Source organism: Mesoplodon densirostris, chromosome 1, assembly GCF_025265405.1.
Source record: "Mesoplodon densirostris isolate mMesDen1 chromosome 1, mMesDen1 primary haplotype, whole genome shotgun sequence".
NCBI classification, from domain to species: Eukaryota; Metazoa; Chordata; class Mammalia; order Artiodactyla; family Ziphiidae; genus Mesoplodon; species Mesoplodon densirostris.
The window spans coordinates 112,709,684-112,735,467 of NC_082661.1; the positions used below are offsets into that span (position 1 = coordinate 112,709,684).

General features: G+C 47.2%; 1 protein-coding gene across 2 annotated transcripts in view; it reads left to right on the forward strand.

Annotated features, from left to right (window-relative positions):
* The window catches only part of SLC35F3 (solute carrier family 35 member F3), a 289,160-nt gene that overhangs the window by 197,842 nt on the left and 65,534 nt on the right, over window positions 1-25,784 (forward strand). For both annotated transcript variants that reach the window (XM_060089972.1, XM_060089980.1), the window contains one exon: window positions 3,912-4,236. In XM_060089972.1, coding sequence (XP_059945955.1) covers window positions 3,912-4,236 — 325 coding nt within the window. The remainder of the gene's footprint in view (window positions 1-3,911; window positions 4,237-25,784) is intronic.

Here is a 25,784-nt window from a genome sequence, read left to right on the forward strand (position 1 = left end):
TGAGAGTGGATATCCCCCCCCCGCCGGCCCCAGTGTAATTCCTTCTCTCTGAAATCTGAGCATCAGTTGGACAGCTTGTTGAAAATGACCTTGAGAATGGTAGGGTGGGATGCATTTGTTGCGTTTCAAATCGCAGAAAATAAACGCGTCTGCTAACCAAATTCATTATGTCATTCTATACCTATGCTTCAACTAATTTTATCTGTTTGTTAGGGACACTGGGGCATGTATAATGTCTATTTACTTCCTAGAGAATGTAAATTCCAAAATCTGAATTTGCTGAAGTCCCTTCCACCAGCCTGGCGATTTCTCCTACTGCGTGTCTGACCAAAGCAAGATTGCGCATCACAGTGGGGCAAGGAAACGTTGGATTTCAGATCTCACCACCTTCCTCACCGCTCCTGGGGCAGGCCAGGCGTGTTCCTGACCCTGAACTTTGCTTCTCTTGTTCCTCAGCCTTTCTATACTGCAAGGCCCAGGCCAAGCTTCCGCTTTCTCCGGCTCTTCCTGCTGTGATCACAGCCCACACTGGTTGCGCTGTCTTCAGAATTTGTGTTGCAGTCAAATCACTCCATTTGTAATTGTTCTGTAATTCTTTCATAGATCCGTTTTGTCACTCCCAGATAGACTGTAAGTTCCTGAAGAGCAGGATGTAATCATGTTTTATATTTATTTATTGACCGCCCAGAGTTCTTGGCACATGGCAGATGGAGACTTCATGGCAACTTCCTAGCGGATTGAAATGCTCCTAGGATGTGTCGTATTGTACAGAGCCCTGTGAGATTTATAAAGTCCATGCTCTTATGCATCAGGGTAAATGACTGCTGGCCGAAAATACAGTATGATCCCAGTTTTGCTGTGTGAGTGTGTGTGTGTGTGTGTTTGTGTGTGTGTGTGTGTGTGTGTGTGGTGCAAAGATACAGAAGACTGGGGAAAATGCAGCAAAATGTCCAGCGATATCTCTGGGTACTAAGATTAGTATACAGTGCATTGCTTTTTATTTATTCTATGCAGTACTTTTCTAAAGATTTTATAAAGAATATGTTTAGTTTACATGAAGTAGGTCTAGTTTAAAAGAATTATTAGGGGGCTTCCCTGGTGGCGCAGTGGTTGAGAGTCTGCCTGCCGATGCAGGGGACACGGGTTCGTGCCCCGGTCCGGGAAGATCCCACATGCTGCGGAGCGGCTGGGCCCATGAGCCATGGCCGCTGAGCCTGCGCATCCGAAGCCTGTGCTCCGCAACGGGAGAGGCCACAGCAGTGAGAGGCCCGTGTACCGCAAAAAAAAAAAAAAGAAGAATTATTAGGAATGAGCGGGTATTGAAATTGATAAGTGATTATTACTATAAGAGACTCGGTGTGGTGAAACGGAAAGTTTGCAATGAATTAGGTTTGGATACCTCTGATTCTTTATGGGTCTATTCCAGTGTTTCCCAAAGTGTGTTCCAAGGGACCCCAGTCCTATCACAGGTGTTACATTTAGATAATATGGGAAGCACACATTCTCTAGCTGCCTTTTGGCAATCTACCACATCCATTAGCCCTGAATACTCCTACAGCAAAGGAACCTGTCTGACTTACCAAGTGTTTCCCAAACTTTTCTGATTGTGGGATCCTTTTCTTCTTATCATAACTGTTAACTGCATTACACTTTGGGAAACATCGTTCTATCTTACTTTTAAATAATAGAGCGCAAAATGTCTTTATTTTGTTTGTGTATTATCAGTGTTCCCCTGGTCAAATAAGCCAGAGAGGTTACAAAGTTAGAGAATAACTTCTTTTATCCAAATCTTTAAAAGCATTTTAACAGTACCATCTTACATGATTTGGTGATTTTTCTCTTTCATTGTAACAGCAACATAGCATCAGTCTTCGCTTCATCCTTTAAGTTTTAAAACTTAAGACTTAATCTGCCATAATGCAAAACTAGATGAAAAAAAATTTTTTTCAACCTCCTCCAGACTCCCTTCTTAAATGACCAGTTAGTACCGTGAAACTGCATTGCCTTTCTAGGTGGGCTTTTTTTTCATCTCCGTAATTATCTTTTCAGTAGGACTTTCTGATAGTTGATGCTGGTAGTCGAGGAATCTGCCAACCCTCAACACTGCTTGAAAATTATCCCAGTAGTGAAGGGTTGCAGAGGCTCACCCCAAATGTCAGAGAACCAGTGTATAAATTGAAACGTGCATGCTTCTGTCTGAAAATGAATTGTTGTAAGTTGTAGGGATTCATTGTGAGCAAAATCAAGACGTCCTGGTGGGAGGGCATCAAACAAAAGGGGAGGAATCTGCCTTGCTTTTGCCCCCTCTGCTTCTCCCTGCCCTGCAGCCCATGCCAGAAACAGACAACTTGTTGGAAGTCCAGCGGTGGTCAGCCATTTGGTTTTCCAAGGGCTTTCTGACTCAGGTATATACACACATGAAAAGAAAGAGGAAGAGGGAGATTAAATATTAATAAAGCAGGTAAAGAAGCACAGTACAGATGGGGTCAAGGATTTTGGGTCAGAAAAGACATTATCTCTCCTTGACCAGCCACGAAGGCTTAGGATGACCTTTGGCTAAAAGAGATACAACCAGGGAATTCCCTGGTGGTCTAGTGGTTGGGACTCAGTGCTTTCACTGCCAAAGGCCGGGTTCGATCCCTGGTCAGGGAACTAAGATCCCACAAGCTGCGAGGTGAGGCCAAAAAAAAAAAAAAAAAAAAAGAGATACAACCAGACCTGGCAATTAATGATAGGATTAGCTAACCCCTATATAATAGGCTACCTTGAATCAGGATTTTGCCTCATAGGATTATTATATTTCAGACAGTATGATGTACAAAACTTGGTTTCATGGTATTAGAGCTACTTAAGTTACTGCTAAGTTTAAACAAAATCCATAGAGTACATTTGACGCCAATATATTTTGTACCCATCTCCTGTACCCCTATACTGTGTGCCCTCATTCAGCTAAGTGCCTGGCTGAACATATAAAAGGCAAGTAGGCTGTCCCCTGGAAATTCACATCCATCCATGGTCACATCTGATACAAGTTACAGCTCTGTTTAAATTTCCAGCTGACTGACCTGCACACAATCATGAATGAAAACCAAACAGTGGAAAATAACACCTTTTCCACCCTTCTCATGGTCTGTGGGAACAATGCTGCTGCACAGCCGTGCTCTGGCCTGTAGCCTGGTTTCCAGAAGTCACACAATTCTCAAATGGAGCGTCTGAGGCCTTTCACAGCACCAGCTGCCAGAGGCTGTGGTTTTTAAGTAACACTTCAAAAGTGGGACTGACGGCTATCAGCTGGAAGTCAGTAAGAGCAAATAGAGAAATAAGAGAGACAGATCTTTTTTGGCTCTACATGCAAAAGAAGATGAGACTCTTGGCATCCCTGCCCTTAAGTAACAGGCAGGGAGGAGCTTCTCTCAATGTCCTGGGAGCTTTTAGAGGTCAAGACTTATGACCTCCTTAGGGGGAAATCCGCAGCCCCTAGCACTGCTCAGGCCGGGTAGCACATCACTCCGTGTGGGCTGACACTTGGTGAACTATTTCAGCCACTCTGTGTGTTCTGGAGAAATGCTTCCACTTCTCCACATGGGCCCAGAGAGCACCTCTTGAAGTAAAGATTCTGACGCCAGGGTTCCTGAGATTCTCCATTGCCAACAGGCTGGGGATGGTCCTGATGCTGCCAGCCCATGCAGCATCTTTTCAGGGTCAGGATTCTAGAGAAGAAGGAAACCACTGAAAATGCCTTTAAATTTTGTTTCAGGAAGCTGCGTCCACGCCCCTATCCCCATCTCCCCTCCCCTCCCCTCCCCTCCCCCGGGTGGCTGGCCATGACATTGACAGTTGGTTGCCCTCTTGCTCCTGGCCACGGTGGACGTGTGGAGGCCCCGGTTAACCGTGCCCCTCTCTTCCCCCAGGGGAGGAGCGCCTCCGGGACCCCCCGGGCCCGGCAGAGGCCCAGGCGCCGGTGGGGACCGACGCCGGCGGGAGACCGAGCCCTCGCTGCTGGAGATGTTCCCGGGCGCAGCTCAAGAAGATCTTCTGGGGCGTGGCAGTGGTGCTGTGCGTGTGTTCTTCCTGGGCCGGTGCCACCCAGCTCGCCAGGCTGACCTTCAGGAAGTTCGATGCTCCCTTCACTCTGACGTGGTTTGCCACCAACTGGAACTTTTTATTCTTCCCGTTGTACTATGCGGGGCATGTCTGCAAGTCGGCAGAGAAACAGTCGGTGAAGCAGAGATACAGGTAGGTGCTTCCGGGATGCCAGGATGCCGGCCCGGCAATGGGCTGCTCTCCCGATCGCTGATGCTACCGGGCTGCCCTAGTGGTGGTCACTGGGAGGGGCCGGTGGGCACCGTGGTGAGAAGTCACCGTGTCACCTGCTGTCTTAGTGAGGTTCCAGGGTTGGCATTCTCTCCCCTCAGAGTGGTAACACCTTTCCTCTGCCTCGAGCCCCTCGACGCTAGGAACTGCTTTATATTAGACAGAAGAAGGCAGCATCTTCCAGAGGCGTGCTGTGGTAGGTCCCCCAGAAAGGGTAGAAATGGGGAAATTCTGTAGCTCTTTTATCCCTCCTCAGACTGGGCTGGGGACAGGTCCATGGAGCCAGGTGACTCGGCTGCTTCCTGTAACTTACCTTCCCACGTGGCGATGTGAAGATTACTCCTCTCCTCTCCAACCCAAGCCTTTTCCTCCTTTGGTTATGTGGTTGCATGGGTCTGAATATCTGGCAGACCCATGGGGTCGTCAAAGTCAAGGTACTCTTTGAGCTCTGTTGACTGTATTTTCTCGTTGATATGATCTCAACTGTATTTCCTCATTGGTATGACCTCCCTATAAAAGAGGTCAGAAACCCTGACGCCAGCCCTCTGCCACAACGTACAGCAGGGCTCCCCCAGCCTCCTTGGGAGTCGGATGGTCAGTGTTGGCCTTGGGGTCTCATCTGTGCCAGTCCCTGGATCTCATGGTTGCCCAAAGCTGAGGTCTTCTGTGGCTACATCAAGGACCCACTGTTGGCCCAAATCAGATCTACTCAGAAAAAAAAAACCCAGGGAAAAGCATGCTGACCAAGGTGACCAGATAGGCCCTGGGAATGTATCTTTCGTCAGCCCCAGAGGTGGGAAAAAATTTGAAAGCTGAGGGCTGTATTACTCTTTCACTACCACCTTCTTCCTCACTTGACCGCCACCCCACCAAACAACCCCCACATACAATCACCACGTCCCATTTACCATCGGCTTCAGACTTCAGCCCCATTCTGAAAAGTTACCCTTAGAAGTTGCAAGCTAGCTAAAAATCTCATTGGGTCCAAGGAACAAGGAGGTTTGGGAATGGAGGTTACACTCTGATGAGAATTTTTTCTGAGACTCTACCATTTTGTCACTGTAAAGTTAGACTTGGAGGTGTAGTGTTCAGAGGGAATTTGGACTGGCTCCTTTAAAAGACCAAGTTGTAAGTCAGAGCACTCATTCTAGAAGAAGGAGCACTGATGGAGCTCAGATTGAGTCACAAGACCGGCGTCACAGGTCCCCGTGGTGGAAGGGACTCAGAGGGGATTCTCAAAACAAAGCATGTGGCAGCCTGGAGCCTGGAACCGTTGCCCAGGCCTGGGGCATTGCCAGCGTTGACTTAAACCAGTGGCTTCATGGACCAGCCAGAAATTGCTCAAGAGGCACTTGATGTACCTCTTCTGAGCAGCAGCTAAAAGCAGGCTGAAACACATCGGTTTAGAAACTTTGACAGGGCCCCAGATTGTCCCAAAGGCAAGAGAGGAATAATGGCCTGCTTTTAGTCACAGAGAAAAGCAAGTATTCAGTAAGTGATGTATTTAACAGTAGAGTAGCCCTGAGTGGATTCAGTTTGTAATTAGGAGTTTGCCTTTCTTTAAACGGAGTAGAATATTTTGCTGCTGCTTCTCAGAAAGTGAGCTTATGTGCCCTTTCTTGACGGAGAATTACTGGAGGGAAGATGGAATGGCCTTTGCCTGCTTTCTTTAAACATGGCAGCTCAAAGAGGGCCTCCCCTGAGGAGCAGTACCCTCTACTGCCCTAAAGATGTATCCTCAACATGACACTTACCTTGGGACAAGACTAGCATTGCTGGCCACTTAGGGCAGGCCTGGCACCATTAACCAATTGTGCTGAAAACAACACAGAAGGAACGAAGCTCTTTTACCAACGAAGTTGGGTAAAAGGTCAAGGGAGGAAAAAATGAAAGGTCATTGAAGCAGATTAAACATAGAAAGACATCACACCTTGACTTCCTTGATTTCCTTGATAAGGAAGCTTATTGTCTTCCTGTAAAAAGTATCTGGGAAGAATCATGAGAGAATGATGGTGACTGGTATGTCAACTGGAGAACAGTGGAGGGCAAGGGGCAAAACCATCACTTGATTAGAGAAGCCAGTCAAAACCTTGCCCAATTTCTGTAATAAAGCTTAGCTCACCACTTAAAACATCTTTCTGATTGTAAACTGTGTTCTCCCTGTGGCTAAACAGAGCTGCTAATTTAGCAGCCAATTTTGGGGTATGTCGGTTAAGCCATGCGCACCACTGGAGGAGTGAAGGAACATTCTTTCTCAAAAAAGGGAGAGAAAAATGTTAACATCACCGACTTTACTTAGGAAGTCATGACTGTGTCACAACTCAAACTGGGAGTTCTTTTTTTTCTTTTTTTTTTTTTGGCTGGGTTTTTTTTTTTAATTGAAGTATAGTCGATATACAATATTATGTAAGTTACAGGTGTACAATATAGTGATCCACCATTTTTAAAGGCTATACTCCATTTATAGTTATTATAAAATATTGGCTATATTCCCTGTATTGTACCATATATCCTTGTAGCTTATATTGTACCATATATCCTTGTAACTTGTTTTTTTTTTTTTTCTTTTTGCGGTATGCGGGCCTCTCACTGTTGTGGCCTCTCCCGTTGCGGAGCACAGGCTCCGGACGCGCAGGCTCAGCGGCCATGGCTCACGGGCCCAGCCGCTCCGCAGCATATGGGATCCTCCCAGACCGGGGCACGAACCCGTATCCCCTGCATCGGCAGGCAGACTCTCAACCACTGCGCCACCAGGGAGGCCCCCTGTAACTTGTTTTATACCTAGTAGTGAAGCCGTATCAGGTGTCTGTACCCTGACACCGAACTGAATCTCGGAGACAGAGTTTTGGGTGAAGTAGAAAAGAAGAGCTTTATTGCTTTGCCAGGCAAAGGGGGACACAGTGGGCTAATGCCTCAAAACTGTGTGTCCTGACCTGGAGGGAGTAGTGAGGAGTTTTATAACAATGGTTCAAAGAGGGCGTGGTCAGCTCGTGGACCTTCTTCTGATTGGTTGGTGGTGAGGTAAGCGGGAGTTTGCATCATCAGCCTTCTGGTTCCAACCAGTCTGGGGTCTACGTGCTTGTGGGCAGCAAACAGTTAACTTCTTCCACCTGGTGAGGGTTTCAGTGTCTGCAAAACCACTCAAAGATACTGTTCTGTGTATCCCTTGAGGGGGAACCAGGACCCTGCCCCAAGGCTGCGCTTTTGTTTCTTGACTGCTCTTCTCTTGTCTGTGTATCCCCTCCCTTCCCTGATTAGCATCTTTGAACCTGCCCTTTGGAACTCAGGGGAGGTCTTGGAGGCTGAATGAAGCCTATTTCCTGTAATCAACAAATGGGGGACACAGAAAGGCTTTTGTGCCCAGGAGCCCCACAGGGTCCTGCTTGGTGTCAGTAATTTGTACCTCTTCATCCCCTACCAAATTGGGAGTTCTTTAAACAGACTTTAGGAGTCCCAGAAGTCAAGGCAAACTGAAATCACATCTTCCATGTTTGTGCTTGTATCAAAATGAATGGAGAAGATGGAGAGTCAACTGAGGAGATGTGTCTTTGGGTGAAAGTGTTGCAGCAGGGAGCTGGGGAGAAAAGGGAAAAGGTAGAGACCGTTTTCAGAGAGGGAAGCTGGCCCAATAAGCCAGCTTTTCTTGTGGTTTTCAAGAAGCAATCAGGTAGAAGTTTCTTTTCTCTGAGCCCTCCCTGCCGAGGCTACTTCCCCAGCGTGAAGCTAGAAGAGTCAGTCAAAGCACAGGGAGGAAAGCATGTGGTGCCTCACACACAGCTTCTCAAACCCTAGGCGTCTCCGAGATCTTGTTGAAGAGCCGATGATGATTCCGTAGGTCTGCGTGGACCCGAGGCTCTGCTTTCCTAACGAGCTTCCAGGAGATGCTAATGCTGCTGACCCACGGGCTGGGCTTGGACTGTAAAGGCCCTGGAGTTGTTGAGTCTCAGCTGCACGGTTTTTAAAAGGTTGCTGATCTGCCCAAGCAAGTAGGAAGCAGGACTCCCCGTACCATGTGAAACCGGAGAGTGACTGGCTTCAGGCCCCAGGGCTGTTTTGAGTCCTGGTCCGCTGCCACTTGCAAGGGAGGGGAGGCTCCATGGGCAAGTCTTTTAAACTCCGGGAGCCTCAGATGCTCGTTTGTAAACGGAGGGTGATGACACACGCACCGCCCAGCACAAAAGGTTGTTGTGTGATCGTATGAGACCCCATGCGTGCAAGTGCCCTAAGCACTGTGAAATGCCATAAAAATGCCAGGAACCCTATTGTGATATTCTCCGCGGGGTACGATGCAGCCCCTGCTCAGTTCATTGGCCGCCTCATGGTGGCCCTGTTTAAACTGCAGGGGTGGGTCTTATGGGGAGTGGCCAACCCCTGCAGGGTCATGCAGGTGTTACACCTTGCAGAAATCAGCTTGCAGGTCTGTTGGCTGCACAGGGCATTCTGGAATGGCCAGGGCTTCCTGTGATGGGGCACTGTAGTCAGGAATTAGAGTGTGGATGTGAAAGCCTCTCAAGCCCAGCTGTCCTGGGTTTTCAGCCTCAAGCCTGTGGTCTCCCCAGTGACACCAGCCCAGACTTCCGGGAGTAAAGTGAGCTCTTCTTTTTCCCCAGACCATCAACACCCTTCCCTCACCTTCCCTGTTTCTCACTGACAGCCAGTCTCAGGGATGCCCTGAGGAAGCAGCAGTGTCCAGGACCCAGGGAGGGCTCTGGCCACAGAGATGCGTGTGGGCGCTGCAGAAACTGTAGGCGTGACCCGAAAGGGGGTTCAGCTCCCAGGAATCTGTGCAAAGCCAGGCTCCAGAGGGAGGCACACGGGGGAGGCCATGTCAGGTTCATGGCCCTGGGGAGACTGTCAAGGGCAGGTGTGATGACACACAGCTTCCCAGCCCCTCTGACCCTGGGACAGGAGGACAGCGTCTCGGATCCCGGGGCTGCCACGGCCAGCAGAAATCAGCCAGAGCAGATCTGGGGCACCTGCAGGCTTGTCAGAAGGCCTTCCAGGAATTCCTCCCAGTACTGACCTCTTTTCATGAGCAAACACTAGAAGTTTCTGCTCTCCTGCGGCTGCCAGAGAAGTGAACGAACGATACAGTGGTGACAGATGTTTCCCTCGGTCTTTCGTAGTTCCAGGCTTCTGGAAGCTAGCCAGTTGATTCCGCTTCAGAAACGCCCACAGATGTTCTGAGCCAAGAAAGTTTTGATGCCACTCGTTTGTCTTCAATCCCCCAAGGGCTGGGTGTGCGTTCGTAGCGGCACAGACTTACATGGGATCCATACGGAGTCTCGCCGCTGTAACTTTCAAAGTCTAAGGAGCACAGCAGAGCGGTCACAATCTGGAGGTTCGCTCCTTCTGGAAATGGTTATTACCGTCTTCTCAGGGATAGAATCATAGCTGGTCCTTGTCTTCAAGGAGCCCGCGGCCCGGTAAGGGAGTCAGATAGCCAGACAAGGTGAGGGTGTGTGCAGGGGGCCCAGGGGAGAGGCCCAGGTGCGTGGCTCCTGGGACAGGCGGAAAGGTTTCTTAGAGGAAATGACCGAGGAGCAGTCTCTTGGAAGACAAGCACATGGTCCTGTAGGCGCTGAATCCCAGGCAGGCAGAGTAGTGTGGGGATGGCACAGAGGCTGAGAGAGCACGGCACGTGGGAAGCTCTGATCGGGGGTGGAAAGCGGGTGGGGAGCCGCAGAGGAGCAGGAGGGCAGGCGGCAGCAGACCCCCTGACTCCTACACGCATAGGCAGAGCAGGTTGGCTTCTGGTGCGAATGTGGGCAGGCGGTGGGAGTGGGGGGCAGAGAAGCCATCAGACTGGACCTTCAGCAGTGCCACCATCCCTCTGTTGAGGACGGAACGGAGGGCACACGGAGGCCGGGCCCGTAGAACAGGTGTGGGCTCGATGTCTGTGTGTCGGGGTGTCGACTGGAAAAAATGCACAACCCAAAAGTTGAGAGTTATGTTTTATTCAGTGGACATTCTGAGGACTTAAGCCCGGGACACAGCCTCTCAGATCACTCTGAGGGACTGTTCCAAAGAGGTAAGGGGGCAGCCAGGATATAGAGGAGTTTTTGCAACAGAGACCAGGTAGTCAGAACATCAAAAGATTACTGTTAATTAAAGAAAACCAGACATCTCAAAGTTAAGGAATTCAGCGCTTTTCTAAGTGTGGGAAGATTCAAGAGTCTGCGCTCACAGAAATCATCCCTTTGATGTGCACCTCAGCTATCTGGGGCCAGCATCCTGTGTTTTCCCATACTGAGTCCTCTCAGGGCATAGGGTTGGAGGTGGCTGCAGCAGCTGTGGGCTTGGTGGTGGGCACCCTGTTACCATCCTGAGTTCCCTCAGGGCTCACCGTCGGGGTGGCTGTAATGTGATGGCTTGATGGCTGCAACATCCTTTGTTTACTGGTATGACAGGTGGCACTTTTCATTCGTGGGGGCATGTGGGCACGTGTGAGTGACACAGATGTTGTTCCCAACCTTAGGAGCTCACATCCAAGTGGGAGAGAGACCCGTATGAAAAACAGAATGGGGCGTAACGGCGGGCGACAGTGGGGCAGACTGGCTGGGCTGCAGCTTGGATTTGAGGACAGGGCCAAGTGGAGGGTGGGACTGGATGGGGAGCCCTGTGGGTGCTGGCTTAAGGGGCTGGGGCTTTATTCCCCAGGCAGTGGGAGCCTCTGAAAGTTTTTGAATCCAGGACTGATATAATCAGAGCTGCTTTCAAAAGTAGGAGAGTGCTAATCACATAACTGGTTACAGAGCATGTGCCCGTTTCACGTCAGAGGTAGAATAACTCAGTATTTCAGGTTTTTGTTTGTTTCTTTGTTTTGAGCGTAGACCTTGAAGTATTACCAGGCCAGGTCTCTTGCTTTGAATTGTCAGCTACTTCTTCAGTTGAAAGCAAACTCCTGTGTTGGTGAAAAGCATTTCAGTGGTTATTTTCTCACTCAACTCAGGCATTCTGGAAATTGGCGAGGGAAATCTCCTTTCTGGGAAACACTGGGACATGTTTTTCAGGCCCGATGTGAATATGAACGCATGGCCGAGGCCGCCGTAAATAGCGATGCCCCAGCACGCCCTGCCCTCCTGGCGCTGTCGGGCCTCCTAGCTGACGTGAGCTGATGAGGCCCCTTGCTTGCTTTTTCTTCCCTGAGCCCTGGACATGCTCTGGCCTGTTGCTGCCATCAACAGTTCTTCTGCAGAGGGTGAGGGCGCTCTGTAAACAAGTCCACAGGGACCCTCCATTCTAAGAAGATAAAGATAGCCCTTCACTCATTTCACAAAATCTGCCAAGGGTTTTCTGTATGTCAGGCATTGTTTTATTTTTTAATTATTTTTTAAATAAATAAATTTATTTATTTATGGCTGTGTTGGATCTTTGCTGCTGCACGCGGGCTTTCTCTAGTTGCGGCAAGTTGGGGCTACTCTTCGTTGCGGTGCGCGGGCTTCTCATTGCAGTGGCTTCTCTTGTTGCGGAGCACAGGCTCTAGGCGCTCGGGCTTCAGTAGTTGTGGCACACGGTCTCAGTAGTTGTGGCTTGCGGGCTCTAGAGCGCAGGCTCAGTAGTTGTGGCGCAGGGGCTTAGTTGCTCTGCGGCATGTGACCAAGGCTTGAACCCATGTCCCCTGCATTGGCAGGTGGATTCTTAACCACTGTGCCACCAGGGAAGTCCCTCAGGCACTGTTTTAGGTGCTAGGGAAACAGCAGTGACCCAAGCAAATGAAAATTCCTGCCTTCACGGAGCTTACCTTTTAGTGGGGAGACAAACAGCAAACAACTAAAATACAGTAGGTCAGAGGGTGCCGAGTGCTGTGAAGAAAGATGGGGCAGGGCTGGAGTAGAGGTGCTGGGCAGAGAAGCATTGATGTCAGGCTGGGGGGACCTGTCTGTCTGTCTTTCTGAAGGTGCTTGTGGTTATACCAGCATCTCCTCACCCCGTCCACACCCAAAAGCCTGGGTTAGCCCCCGTTACTCACTCATTCATTCATTCTTTATTCATTCCTACAGTAATGTACACTCATGACTGTCAACTCTGAACATGTGCTACAGGACCCTGCCCTTGAGATGTCCAGAGCCCAAGGGTTAAGCCCCGCTTAGAGCTCAGGATACAGGAGTCCAGTGGCAAGGAGGTCTCGCCAGCATGGCCTCCATGGGGTCCAAGAGCCCTGTGTGGCCACCAGCTTCAGGCCCAGGGACAGAGGCATTTCCTGGGCTCAGCCATCTCTTTGCCTTTCCCTTCCTCCTAACGTGTAGCCTTCTTGTTTCCTGTCTTATTTCCAAGAATCAGCCACCCGAGGAGCAACAAGCTGCATCCAGAGCCTGTGCAGCTGATGTTGTTGTTGTTTGTTTTTGTAACTGGTTTAAAAGAAATGGGCAAAATATTTGGTAACTGCAGTTGTTCATTGGGCCTGTGTTTTCTGTTTGGTGGTAAATAATGGTAATTATGCATAAACATCTTCAAGGGGAACGGGGAGAAAAGGATAAATTAGGAGGTTGGAATTAACAGATACAAACTACTGTATAAAAAAATAGATAACTAACAAGGACCTACTGTATAACACAGGGAACTATACTCAATATTTTAAAATAACCTATAAGGGAAAAGAATCTGAAAGAGAAAATATGTGTGTGTGTGTGTGTGTGTGTGTGTGTATAACTGAATCACTGTGCTGTATACCTGAAACTAACACGACATTATAAATCAACTATACTTCAAATAAAATAAAACATTTAAAAAAATATCTTCATACCAGGAGACTTTGGTCAGATTTGCTATTGAGGCAAAGCACCTTCCCCCTAAACACAGACACATACATACACATACACACACACAAACACACATACACATAGCCATCTGAGCATCAGAACCTGTGGTACAGCCACAGGACGGCCCATAGTCAATGCTCCGAATCTAAGTAGGATGTCATAAGACATCATAATGGGTCCCAGTGTCAGCCAAGGCAGAAATGAGATGAGGGTGGCTGACAAAGGCTTAGATAGTCTCTGCCTGTCTTAAGGCAGCATTTGAAATATTTAAGGATGCGTCAGTGGAGAAACGAAACACAGAGCATCAATCCTGTGCCCTAGGTGGTGACGCTGACTCCAGGTCCCCTCTGCTCTGTCCTGTCATCATGGTATTTGTAGTTTCCCCGTGGATGTCACCCCCATCCCACCTCCACATCTCAGTTCAACAGCTGCTGGCCTCGTCCCAGGGAAGTTCAGTGACAGCCAGACACCCACAAAGATGAGTCCAGAACATTCTACGAGTGACTCTTCAGCTTTCCCTCAAGCAAATAGGAAATGTCCTATTAACTCCCAGTCTCCTCTTTTCTCATGTACTTCAGCCACCATTCAGCCCCCAGTTACCTGAGCTCTCTGTCCGTCCTTGAACAGATATCAAGGATGGGTCTTTGCAGTGCAGCACTTTAAACTAACATTTTGGAATAGTGTTTATGAAGATCTTTAACTGGCTTTTAATCATTTTTAACAATTTGAACAGTTTAATGAACTGGTTCTGCTCTATTCTCAATCCCATGCCTTTTGGCATCATGGAGGAGCTCAGTGCAAAAATCTCTTTGGGCCCCAATTAACCCTTTAGATACAAGCTTTGCCCAAGGCTGCTGACCAAACAGATGCTTAGGGAACATTGATACCAGTGTCAGTCTCTACTGGATCAGCCCTCTTTCCTTTCCCCCTATTATTTAGTGACTCTGTAAGTTAAAAAAACAAGCCTTTATTGTTATGCTAATTTACCCTTGTAATTTCAGAGCAGGTCTAATTCAGCTGCAGCCATGTGGTTTCCCCACGCAGTTTCATTGAAATTTTGCCAAAGGTCGGTTCCAATGCTCCTGTTTGTGGGCTTGAAGAATGCCAGCCACTTAAATAATTGCCATATCAGGGTGATTATGGCTCTTTGAGGGTCAAGTTACCCTAGGCTGGGCTTATTAACAAGAGATTTAGTGACAGTTTTAGCACAAATCACCATGGTCCCTGTGAACCTTTGCAAGATCGGTGTTGCAGTGGCATAAGAGCTGGAGAGCAGGGGATCCCCAGATCCCAGAGGGGGATCCTTCAGCCAGCGGGTCCTGAGGGGCAGTTAACATTGCACAGGTCAGGCGATGGAAAAGGGCTCCTGTGCGTGGCGTGCGGGAAGGTGCAGAGAGGCATGTGCAGATGCGTATGGGCTACAGCAAGAGGGGTTGCCACTGATGTGACTAGGAGGCTCAGACCCCGCCCATCCCACCAGCTCACGTGGAGCCATTTTTTACTTTCCATGTGCTTCCTAATCAGAGAATCAAGACGAGCAAGTCAGCTCATAGGTGCATTGGAATTTTAAAATCATACTACATTTAGGAAGAAGATATCTGCATAGAGATCCCAAAGATGAAAAAGGGACTTTGACTACTCTCTAATCCAAATCATCCATACTAATCTAATCCATACTAAAGAGGCCATAGATGCTCAGAGAAAGGGCGTGAGACCTTTGTTCACTTCAATCCCAGACCTCTCCAGAAATGCTAGCAGGAAAGAAATGGTCAAAACTCTTCCTCATAGGAAGGAACATGGAGGTGGTGCCTGGGCAGGACAGACAATGGGGGGCGGGGGGAGAATGCTGCTAGCCCTTGCTTGGGGCACTGTGATCAAATGATAAGAAGGCAGGCTTGCCATCAGTCAGCTCATGTTTGAAACCCAGCTTTGCCTTCATTTGGCTATATTGCCATAGCTTAGTCATTAAAAGCTCTAAGCCTCACTCCTTATCCATAAAGTGGAGACCCTAATACCTACATCTGAGTGTTGCAATTGGCATTTCCCTTCTTCCGGGCGTTCCCAGTTTCTGCAGAGGTCTTGTGTTTGAACTGAACAGAATTAAATATGATAGTGGCTATAAAGCCCCAAACCTTGCTTAGTCCAGAGGTTTGCTACCCATCTTTGGTTGACTCCAAATGTGAATCCCCAGACTCACACAAACCCTGGCTCCTGCACTTTGCAGATCATAAGGTGATGGTGATGGTGATGGTGATGGTGATGGTGATGGTGATGAATCTGCGGATGGTGATTATGGTGATGATGGTCATGGTGATGATGATGGTGATGATGGTCATGGTGATGGTGGTAATGGTGATGATGATGGCGATGATGGTGATAGTAATGATGATGGTGATGAATCTGATGATGGTGATGATGGTGATGGTGGTCATGGTGATGATGATGGCGATGATGGTGATGTTGAAGGTGATGATGGTGATGGTGGTCATGGTGATGATGATGGCGATGATGGTGATGTTGAAGGTGATGATGGTGATGGTGATAGTAATGATGATGGTGATGGTGATGGTGGTCATGGTGATGATGGTGATGATGAAGGTGATGATGGTGTTGGTGATAGTAATGATGATAGTGATGATGATGGTGATGGAGAACATTCCAACCATGCATGACTGAGTCTTTCTCCTCATGAAGATTCAGATAAGTCATGTAACTGGTGTGGAGCCCACAGTAGAGAGGGCAGCTTCTTGACTTGTCATTCTTTTGGGCTCTTGGGAAGGGGACATTTCTTGGCAGAAGTGAGCTTTTAGACAAGCTTGCCAGGAAAAAGGCAGAGAACTCATGTGGTACATGCCATGTGTCATTCTAGAATGAGCTGAAAGCAAGACAGAAATGCGAGGTGATTCATATGTCTAGAAAGCAATGTCCTGTCAAGCTCTTGATGTTCGTTTTGGTTTTTTGAAAGCTAAAAAAGAAAAAGGGAGTGGAAATGCTGGTACAGTGCAGAATGTTAAAGCAGACACGCCTTATCGTGTCATTTTTCTTCCACGGGCACCACTCTAGCCTTGATTGTATACAACTCAGAGCTAAATTGGAGTGGTCACCCCTGACATGGGAACAGCCATTATAATGGCTTCCACAGCCTTCACCCCACTTCCTGCCCCATACAGCATTTGCACACCTACTAGTGTGATGCTCGCACCAGACACCAAGGGTGCAGAGAGGAACGAGGCCACATGGTGGAGGCAAGGGACCCCAGGCATTGGAGTCCAGCTGATTCAGGTTCCCAATTCTACTGCTTACAAATCTGCACAACTCCAAAGTTTTCTTTCACTCCAGTGATCTGATATTTAACAATGGGCCAATACTGCCTATTTCCACAGGCTGGCTGCAAGATTTGGGGTACTTGTCTGAACTTGGCTGTTGGTTGGTACTGAATGAATAGTGGTCACAGCGCCTCCCACTGCTGAAACAATGACCCCTGTGGTGATTGTTAATTTGCATACTCTGCCTTAACAGCCTTACTGCACATACATATTTCTCTGAGCATTTTCATTTCTAACTGAGCCACAGAGCAAAGGGACTTTTTGGTACTTGCATTCTCTCCTACGTTATTTCATTATATTACGTTCCACATAGGCCTTCCTCAGCTAAGGAATTGGGAGCCTATGGGGAGAGCAATCACTAGAAATTGTTATGCCTGATTTTTTTGTTTTCTTTTGTGGTTCTAAATTTTTTTTACATTTTTTAAAATATTCTTTTCCATTATGGTTTATCATAGGATATTTTTTTGTGTGTGTGTGTGGTATGCGGGCCTCTCACTGTTGTGGCATCTCCCGTTGTGGAGCACAGGCTCCGGACGCGCAGGCTCAGCGGCCATGGCTCACGCGCCTAGCCGCTCCGCGGCATGTGGGATCTTCCCGGACCGGGGCACGAACCCGTGTCCCCTGCACTGGCAGGCGGACTCTCAGCCACTGCGCCACCAGGGAAGCCCTATCATAGGATATTGAATACAGGTCTCTGTGCTCTACACTAGAACCTTGTTGTTTATCCATCCTATATATAAAAGCTTACATCTGCTAACCCCAAACTCCCACTCCATCCTTCCCCCACCCCCTCCTCCATGTGCTATGCCTGATTTTTAAAGCAAAATCAAATCACATTCTCTTATGTAGCCAGTGTCCATGCTGAGTGCTTCAGAGAGTCAGTCCTCCCTTCACCAAATCACTTTTTTTTTTTTTTTTTTTTTGGCTGTGCCACACCTTACGGGATCTTAGTTCCCTGATCAGGGATTGAACCTGGGCCCTCGGCAGTGAAAGCGCAGAGTCCTAACCACTGGATCCCCAGTGAACTCCCAAAACATGTGTTATCTACTTCAAGCATGAGCCAGAGCAGACCAGGCTCCCTCAGGCCAATCTTCCCCTCCACCCATCACCCTGAGTCTGGATCTGAAAGCCTGGCGAGGGGCAGGGGGCGGGTCTCCAGCTGAGGGTCCCTGAGGACCTTCAGATGCATTTCCCAGCCTGGGCCGTCATGTTCTAAGAGAGACCCCAGCTGTTGGTGGCTCTCCTGTGCCTCAGAGCCCGTGAACCTGGCCCTGGCAAGCTCTCTGTCATTGAAACTGCATATTGGTTTGATGGCCACACCCCATACCATCTAGTTGAGTTTGTCGCAAGAGATGAAAAATCTGATTGCCTTTTCGATGTTTATGCAAAGTCTATTCTTGGGCTTCCTGGATATTTTAAAATAGAATCATAGTCATTACATTTACCTCCTCAGCTGTTTTCTACTTCAAGTAGAGAGGAAACAAAATGATTTATGTGCTTAGATCCTTTCTCGCTTTTCTTATCTAAGTGCCTGACTCCGTGACACTTACGTTAAATGAGTTACTCTCTACCATACATACATTATTAATTTATAACATAAATGAAATTAAAAGCACTGGAAACTAAAGCTCCCTCATTGCAGGAACATATTAGAACCATTATGTGGAATATTTTGCTGTGTGTTTCTCTGCAGGGGGCTGGGAAATGGAAGTGAATTTTTTCAATGACGGGCTTTAGATGCTCCGCCCGCAGGATGGAGACCGGCTTGTTAATATTTTATTATGGATTTAAGTTGGGGGGATTGGGTCTTTTCAATGCTTTATTGGTTATTTTTCAAGTGTTTGGTTTTATGAAAGTTAGATCAAAGTTGGTATGTTTAAGTCCAGCTCAGAGAGAGCCCTTGTTTCTTGGTGAAGGTGTTTCCTCCCATGTAGGGAGCAGAGGGAAATGACAAGGTGGACTGAGAGGCATGTGTACACATGCGTTTTACAGAATCCTTTTGGAGGGCTTGTGAGGCTTCGTAGATCTTCCCTGGAGAGGAGGGACGGAGCCATGTAAGCTTCCAGGGCAAGCCCCCAGCTCTCGGGGGCAGCCAAGCCCCTGGCATTCCATAGTGCGCTGGCACCATGGAGAACTTTGCAATCATCCTGCAGCAGAGATGGGGAAATCCATGACGAGATCTGTACTCTTCCTACCACATTGTTGGGTTATTGCCAAGAGGGGGTGTCCAGACAGGGACTATATCTCCCAGCCTCCCTTGGCTTCTATGTTGGGCCAAGTGACTTCCTCCCAGAGACCACTTGGGAGTGTCAAGCAAGGCAAATTAGGACCAGGCAGGCATTGCCCACCCTCCTCTTCTCTGCTCCACTGGCTGCACACACAGGATTCCCAGGTTCCCAAAGATGGCAGAGCCTCTGGTTCCCAAATGTGATGAGATTTTAAGTGACTGAGGTTAAAGCAGATCAAAAGACTCCTCAAAAGAGCTGTCTCTACTTGCTGTCTCCGTTTTTTATTCCTGGGTTCTTTCTTGAACACACTACTTTTCACCCCCACCACTACTTCCATCCCCACCACTCGGTGAAAATGGATCATGGCAAAACCACCAGTGATCTCCACGTCGCCAGTGTTAGTGATCAAAATCAGCCTTCATCTTCTTCAACCTGGATGGAATGGGACCCGTATCCTGTGGTCTTTTTTGAAATGCCAAGGGTAGAAACAGCATGATGTGCGTACACTTTTGGCGAAGCAAATAGGAGAATCACCGAGTGGTAAAATACCACCTGTCTTCCAATACCATGACTCAGAACTGAACTTCTGTTGTGCTCAGCCTCCAAATTAGGGGGGTAGACACAGCAGCCAATATGCTAATTAGTACAGTCCCCATCCTTCTATCCCAACCCATAGAGTTGAAGTCCATCTGAAAACCTACTTCCTCCGCAGCATGCACTTGGGCATCCTCACTACCCAGGAGCTTCCATGGGGTTTTATTTTTATTCTCAATATAATAAAAATTGTAAAAGTGAGGGGCTTCCCTGGTGGTGCAGTGGTTGAGAGTCCGCCTGCCGATGCAGGGGACATGGGTTCGTGCTCCAATCCAAGAAGATCCCACATGCCGCGGAGCAGCTGGGCCCGTGAGCCATGGCCACTGAGCCTGCACGTCCGGAGCCTGTGCTCCGCAACAGGAGAGGCCACAACAGTGAGAGGCCCGCATACCACAAAAAAAAAAAAAAAAAATTGTAAAAGTGTACCTGGACAGAAAATGGCAGCGTCTAAACACAAGGAGAGGGTCTCCCCTGTGTATCTCTAGCACCTAGCTCAGGGTCTGGCACAGAGCAGACACAGAACAGATGATGATAGGAGGGAGGGCAGGAGGGGGAGGAAGAAATAATCACGTGGGCAGTGTCAGTATCATCATCCTCATATTCACTGGCAGAGGAGATGCTGAGACCAGCTCTCGGAAGGCGCTTTGCTAGGGGGCAGCTTTGGGAGATACCCTCTATCCTTACAGCAAGCCGTTCCCTTCCCAGCCAGAATGATAAACTGACCCCATTCTGAAAGAGCTCTTTAATGATGAAACAATTTTAGATAAAAAAAGTGTTTGATTATCAGCCACTTTTTGGAAATTAGGTCTGAAATTAGGACACGCCAGTTCAGCGGATGCCCCTTTAACTGTCTGATTAAAGCCAGAGTAAACACCCATCCTCATGTAAGTTCAATGTGGCCTTTTTACCGGCTAGAATTTCACATTCTTTTAAAACTACATGCTCATTGCATCCCAGAACAGAGGAATTTAGAGGATTTGTGTATTCAGGGTCTTAAACGTCTTGCAGACATTTTAACCAGCTGTGAGATTTGAGATTTTACATCTGTTCCAGTTACTGTTGCTGTTTAATAAGCTACCCCCAAACTTCATGGCATCAGCACCCCTTTCATTGTGGTCTTGGGTGAGGAATTCTGACAGGGCACAAGGGATGGGTTTTCCCTGCTCCGTAATGTCAGAAGCCTCCACTGGGAAGATGTGCTGGGTGGGTAACTCGGTAGCTGGGGCTATAGTCCTCTGGGGGTCTCCCCTCCAGGTCTGGTGGGTGATGCTGGCCATCACCTGCTACCTCTGCTGGGGCTGTCAACCTGAGCACCTACACCTGGCCTCTTGGGGTGACCTGGGCTTCCTCATGACATGGTAGCCTAGGAAAGTCAGACTGTTTTCATGATGACTCAGAGCCCCGACAGTGAGGGTCCCAGGGAAAAGGGATCTCATTCCTTTTAGGACTTAGCCCCAGAAGTCACAGTGACCTTTTCACTGTACTTTTTCTGTCACAAGCCCACCCAGTTTCAAAGGGAACATAGACCCCACCCCTCAGCTGGAGGATGGTGAGATCCCTGGAGGAAGAGTGCATGGAATGGAAGCTTTGTTGCCACCACCTTTGGAGAATACACATCATCTAAAGCCAATGTGGGGCATAGGGGAGGGTGATGGCCTCCCTCTGTCAGAAAAAGGTGTGTCTGGGCTACAAAACGCAGGCCGGAGGCTTGGGGAGGGGCGGCAAAGGACGTGGCTCTGGAGGAGGATTCTATCAGGGAAGCAGCAGGGCCTCAAGGCACCTCTGTCCCCTGACCTGGGGGAGACGTCAGAGCCCTGCTATCCTCCTGAAGCCGGTGAGTGTGGTCAGACCACCTCCCAGCCTATCTGGGCACCTGGGGCATCTCCAGGTCAGATTCTGCTCCAGCTTCACCCCAGATTTCCGCCACCATCTTCTTTCTTTGAGAATTAGCGCCTTTATCAGTAAAGCAGAAAATAATATCACCCCGGGTAGAGAAGGCTAATAAAAGTGATAATAACTGATTCACAGAGGGTAAAACTACTCTGGAACTGCTGAATTACAAGAACAAACACTTGATGTGTTTACCGTTCAGGTATCTCCTTGCTACCTTTTTCTGTACTGATTTTTCCCCTGCTAAAGATGTGGATTATTTTTATGCAAATAATGTAAGGACTGTAGTATTACAGGCCCTTGCCAACACAGGAATTTATGACTCAAGTCACGTCCTCTTATGCACTGAGCTGCCAGGAAAACTCTCGTTAACTAAAGCCACACGTAAGACAAAAACAGCCGTGTGATGGGTTAAAGCGTGACTAGGAAATTGCTCCCAGAAGCGGCCAGGACGGCAGAGCAGAGTGTCCTTGTGGCTCTGTGGACCGAGAGCTCTGAGAACTGGGAGCCTTTGTTGGCTGCCACGTGTGCTCAGGTCAGATGGTACAGGTGAGTGATAAGGCCAGACCGTGCGCTGTCCCAGGAGTCTGGGGGGCCACCAGAGAGGCGACAGACATGGCAGGATATGGTGGTCTCGAAGAAGGGAAAACCACAGCCGAGTCCAAGACCTGGCAGAGCTCATGGGGCAGCAGACTAAGGTGTGGGTGGGATGACCTTAGTGGGTGGGATGGAGCGCAAGTACTAAGCAGTTCCAAGGCCAAGGGCACGAGCATACTGGGTGCTGCTTGCTGGAAAGAGAGAAGGATGGGTGTGGAGGAAGGGGGAGACAGAATAATGGCTTTTTTTAAAAATAGTAATCTTTATTTCCATTTAAGCTTTGGCAAATCTCTCTCTCTCTCTCTCTCTTTTTTTTTTTTTTTTTTTTTTTTTTTGGCCATGCTGCGAGGCATGTGGGATTCTTGGTTCCCCGATCAGGGATCGAACCTGAGGCCCCTGCAGTAAAAGTGCAGAGTACTAATCACTGGACTGCCAGGGAAGTCATAACAATGGTTTTAAACTTCGTTGTTTGATAGGTTGGTTAGTTGGTAGGATTGGTTTGGTTGATTGGTTGGCTAGTTAGTTTTTGGTTTGGGGATGTTTAGCAGAGAAATACTTTCTTCTGCTTCAAAGAAAATCACACAGGGAAATGCTATCTAGAAAACAAGATTCAAGAATCGCTGCTCCTCTAACCGGGTTAAGGTTCATAAGTGACCTTGACACTTTAGCCCAGGTAGATAATTGCTGTCACAGGTGTGCCCAGCAGAGGGACTCAGGCAGACCCGGGTGCTTCTTCTCTTGAGACTGCAGCCCCCAAAATGTGTTCCCCGAACGTGAGGAGTGCAGGGTGTTAATTAAGCTTCCGTGGGTACATCCACTTGCGAAATGCGTAGTGTTTACTCCAGAAATTCTCAGTCCTTAAAGTGTTAACATGCACTGGGACCTTACACGTGACATACAACACGGGCTGTCTCCCAACACAGTGAATTATCAAGCCCTTTCTCTACTGAATGTAACGCATGTACTAGCATTCTAAGAAGCATGTTTTTGAAGATAGTTTTTGAAATAGTTATTCCAAATAGAAGAAGAAGAAATGGATGGAACTCTTAATTAAAAAGAGATGTAATATGTGGCAGTTGGTAGAGAGAGCGTTTGGTGGAGACAGAAGCAGAGGCAGAGAGCAGAGTAGCTGGGACATGGTCCCCAGCAGAGGGAGGCCAGAGATGAATCCTGCTTTGTAGAGATGACAATGCCAGCAAATTCCAACCGGAACATGCAAGAGCGATGGGTTATTCTTGACCACTGCTGGATGCCTCATTGAGCTAAACTCTGGTCCTCTCATAAACCTTTGATGTTCTTTAGAGTAATTTCATTGCTCAAGAGGTAAAGGAAATAATGAGGAATGGTGTTCTTTGACCGATAAGGAAAAACAACTTAGTGAGTGAAGATTACAGGGACACAAGAGAAAGTGACCGTGGCATCCTAAAGTTTATGAAAGGGAAGCACATATTTGTGGGCGTGGAGAGATCTTAAAATAAGAGATCATTTGAGTTTGACCCTTTGGCCCTATAGGCTAATGATGGGAATAACCACCAGATGGAAACTATATGGAAGAAAGCAACCCATTTACAAGTTCAACCAAAACAATTTGAAATCCCTAGTAATAAACATAACAAAATTTTATAGGACCTCTATGAAGAAGGCTTCAAAATTCTGGAGACTCAACAACATAAAAATGTCAGTCCTCCCTCCATTCATTTCTGAGTGTAATGGTATCCCAATTAAAATACCAAAAGGTTTGTCTTAGGAAATGGACAGAAAGCCCTGAGAAAGAAAAGCGGTAAGGGGAACTGGCTGTTCTCGAGGTTAAAACATGGTAGGAGGCCATGTTTTGGAGGAATTAAAGCAGGGTGATGCTGGCACACGATTAAACAGAGGACTGATCAAATGTAACAGAACGTCCACAAGTAGATCTAAATACATAAAGAAGAACCTCAGTATATGTCAAGTGTGCTGTCTCATGTAAGCAAAGGAAAGATGAACTGCTTAGTAAGTGGTGTTGGGACAACAGGGAAGACATCTAGGAAAAAATTAATTTGATTGCTCAAAGCCTAGGGAAATTCCAAATGGAATTTAATTGTAAAACCTAAAAGTTTATGAGTGCTAGATAAAACATGAGGTAATCCTGTTACTACTTTTCTTTTATTGCCTTTCTCACTGTGATTCAAAGCAGTGATTTAAAGACTACTGCTTGGCAAAAAAATAATAATCACCATAAGCAAAGTGAGAAAACAAACTGATAAACTGGGGAAAATGTTTGCAATTCATATAATAAACAAAGGGTTAAGCTCTCTAATAAATAAAGAGCTCTTACAAATCAATATAAAAATGACCAACAACTCAATAAAAAAACGTGCAAAAGATGTGACAAGTAGTTCATAGGAAAGGAAATGAAAACAGCTTATACATGTATGAAAAAATGCTTAATCTTACTCATTATGAGAGAAATGTAAATTAAAACTGGTAATTTTTTTTACCTGTGTTACTGACAAAACAAAAACAAAAAGGTTTGATAATATGCTATGTTGGCAAAATTGTGAGAAACAAGTACTTTAGTACATTGCTGGTGGGGTGCAAATTAGTAAACCTTACATAGGGCAGTTTGTATAGTAGTACCTATCAAAATCACAAATATATCCACTTTGACTAGGACTTACCTTCTAGGAATTTACATTACAAGATGTACAAGAAAGCCCGGATCATGAAGTATAAACAAAGTAGCATTGTAGCATTGTTTGTAATTGGCTAAATATTTCTCCCCAAATATTCATCAGTGGGAGACTGGCTAAAGAGATTATGGTACAGGCTTATAGTGGATGCTATTCAGCTGTAAATAAAGAGGGGATGCTTTCGGCCAGTGTCAGCTAAAACCACTTGCCGCCCCATTTTGACCCATCTACCACCTTTCTGACCTCAGTTCCCATCCTTAACTCTTACACGTTCCATAAAATACCATCACGAATGCTGAATGAACATGACACTTACTTTTAAAGTTTTCACAGATATTAGCCCTACTTCTGTCTGCCAACATGGTGAGAACTGCTGTGACTCTTATACTGCAAAGATCAAGCAGTTTAATGATACCCAGAGTAAGTGAAGGCAAGCAGAATTTGGCCTTCTCACATCCTGCGGAGGGAGGATAAATTGGTACAGTAGTTTTGGAGGTCAGTGTGACAATGTCTATTAAAGTTTTAAATGCCCATTAACCCACCGATTCCACTTTGAGAAATTTATCCTACTGACACCTGCATATATAAGGATGCTCACTGTATGTTTTACAGTTTGGCTCCAGGTTTTCGGGTCAGTGTTGAATGGCAGTCAGAAAACAGGTTCTAATGCCTACTAGTGTCAGGGTCTCATCTTCCTACCTTGTCTGCAGGTTAGTCTGTGTAGCTATTATTGCCACCACAAGGCTGACTTTACAGCAGTAAAGGAAATATCAACTGCTGGTCAGTCAGGAAAAAAGAAGGACCCTACAGGTAGAAACCAAAGCCTGTTACCTCAAATGCAATCAAGTCTCCTGTCTTTCAGACCGTAGTCTAGAACATTAGTTTCCCAGTGATGATAATTGGATGCCCAGAATATTAAACTCATCTCATGACTATAACCAAGAGATTAATCATGGGTGTATTCTATGTAACCTAAATAACCAAAGACATGTACTCAAGAAAAACTAACTGAAAAAAAAATTAGTTTTTTGCTTTAAAAAAACAAAGGTAAAAAGTAAAAGGAAGAGACAAGAGAGACAAGGAAGCATGGAGTGCATGGTTGTTTCAGAATATACCCCCAAATTCTTTGATGTTCCTCCCTTCAAGTGGTGGAGGTTAATTTTCCTCCCCTTAAGTATGGGCTGGATGTAATGAGTCTTCTAATGAATGAAATATGGTGGATGTGATGGTGGGTGACTAGGTCATCAGAGACCTCGTGGCCTCTTCCTTGCTTTCTCTTGGATTGTTTGCTCTGGGGGAGGCCTGCTGTCCTGCTGTGAGAACACTCAGGTAGCCTGTAGCGCAGACCCCTTAGTGAGGGACTGAGGCCTGCTGCCAGCCCCTGCTGACACCTTGACAGCAACT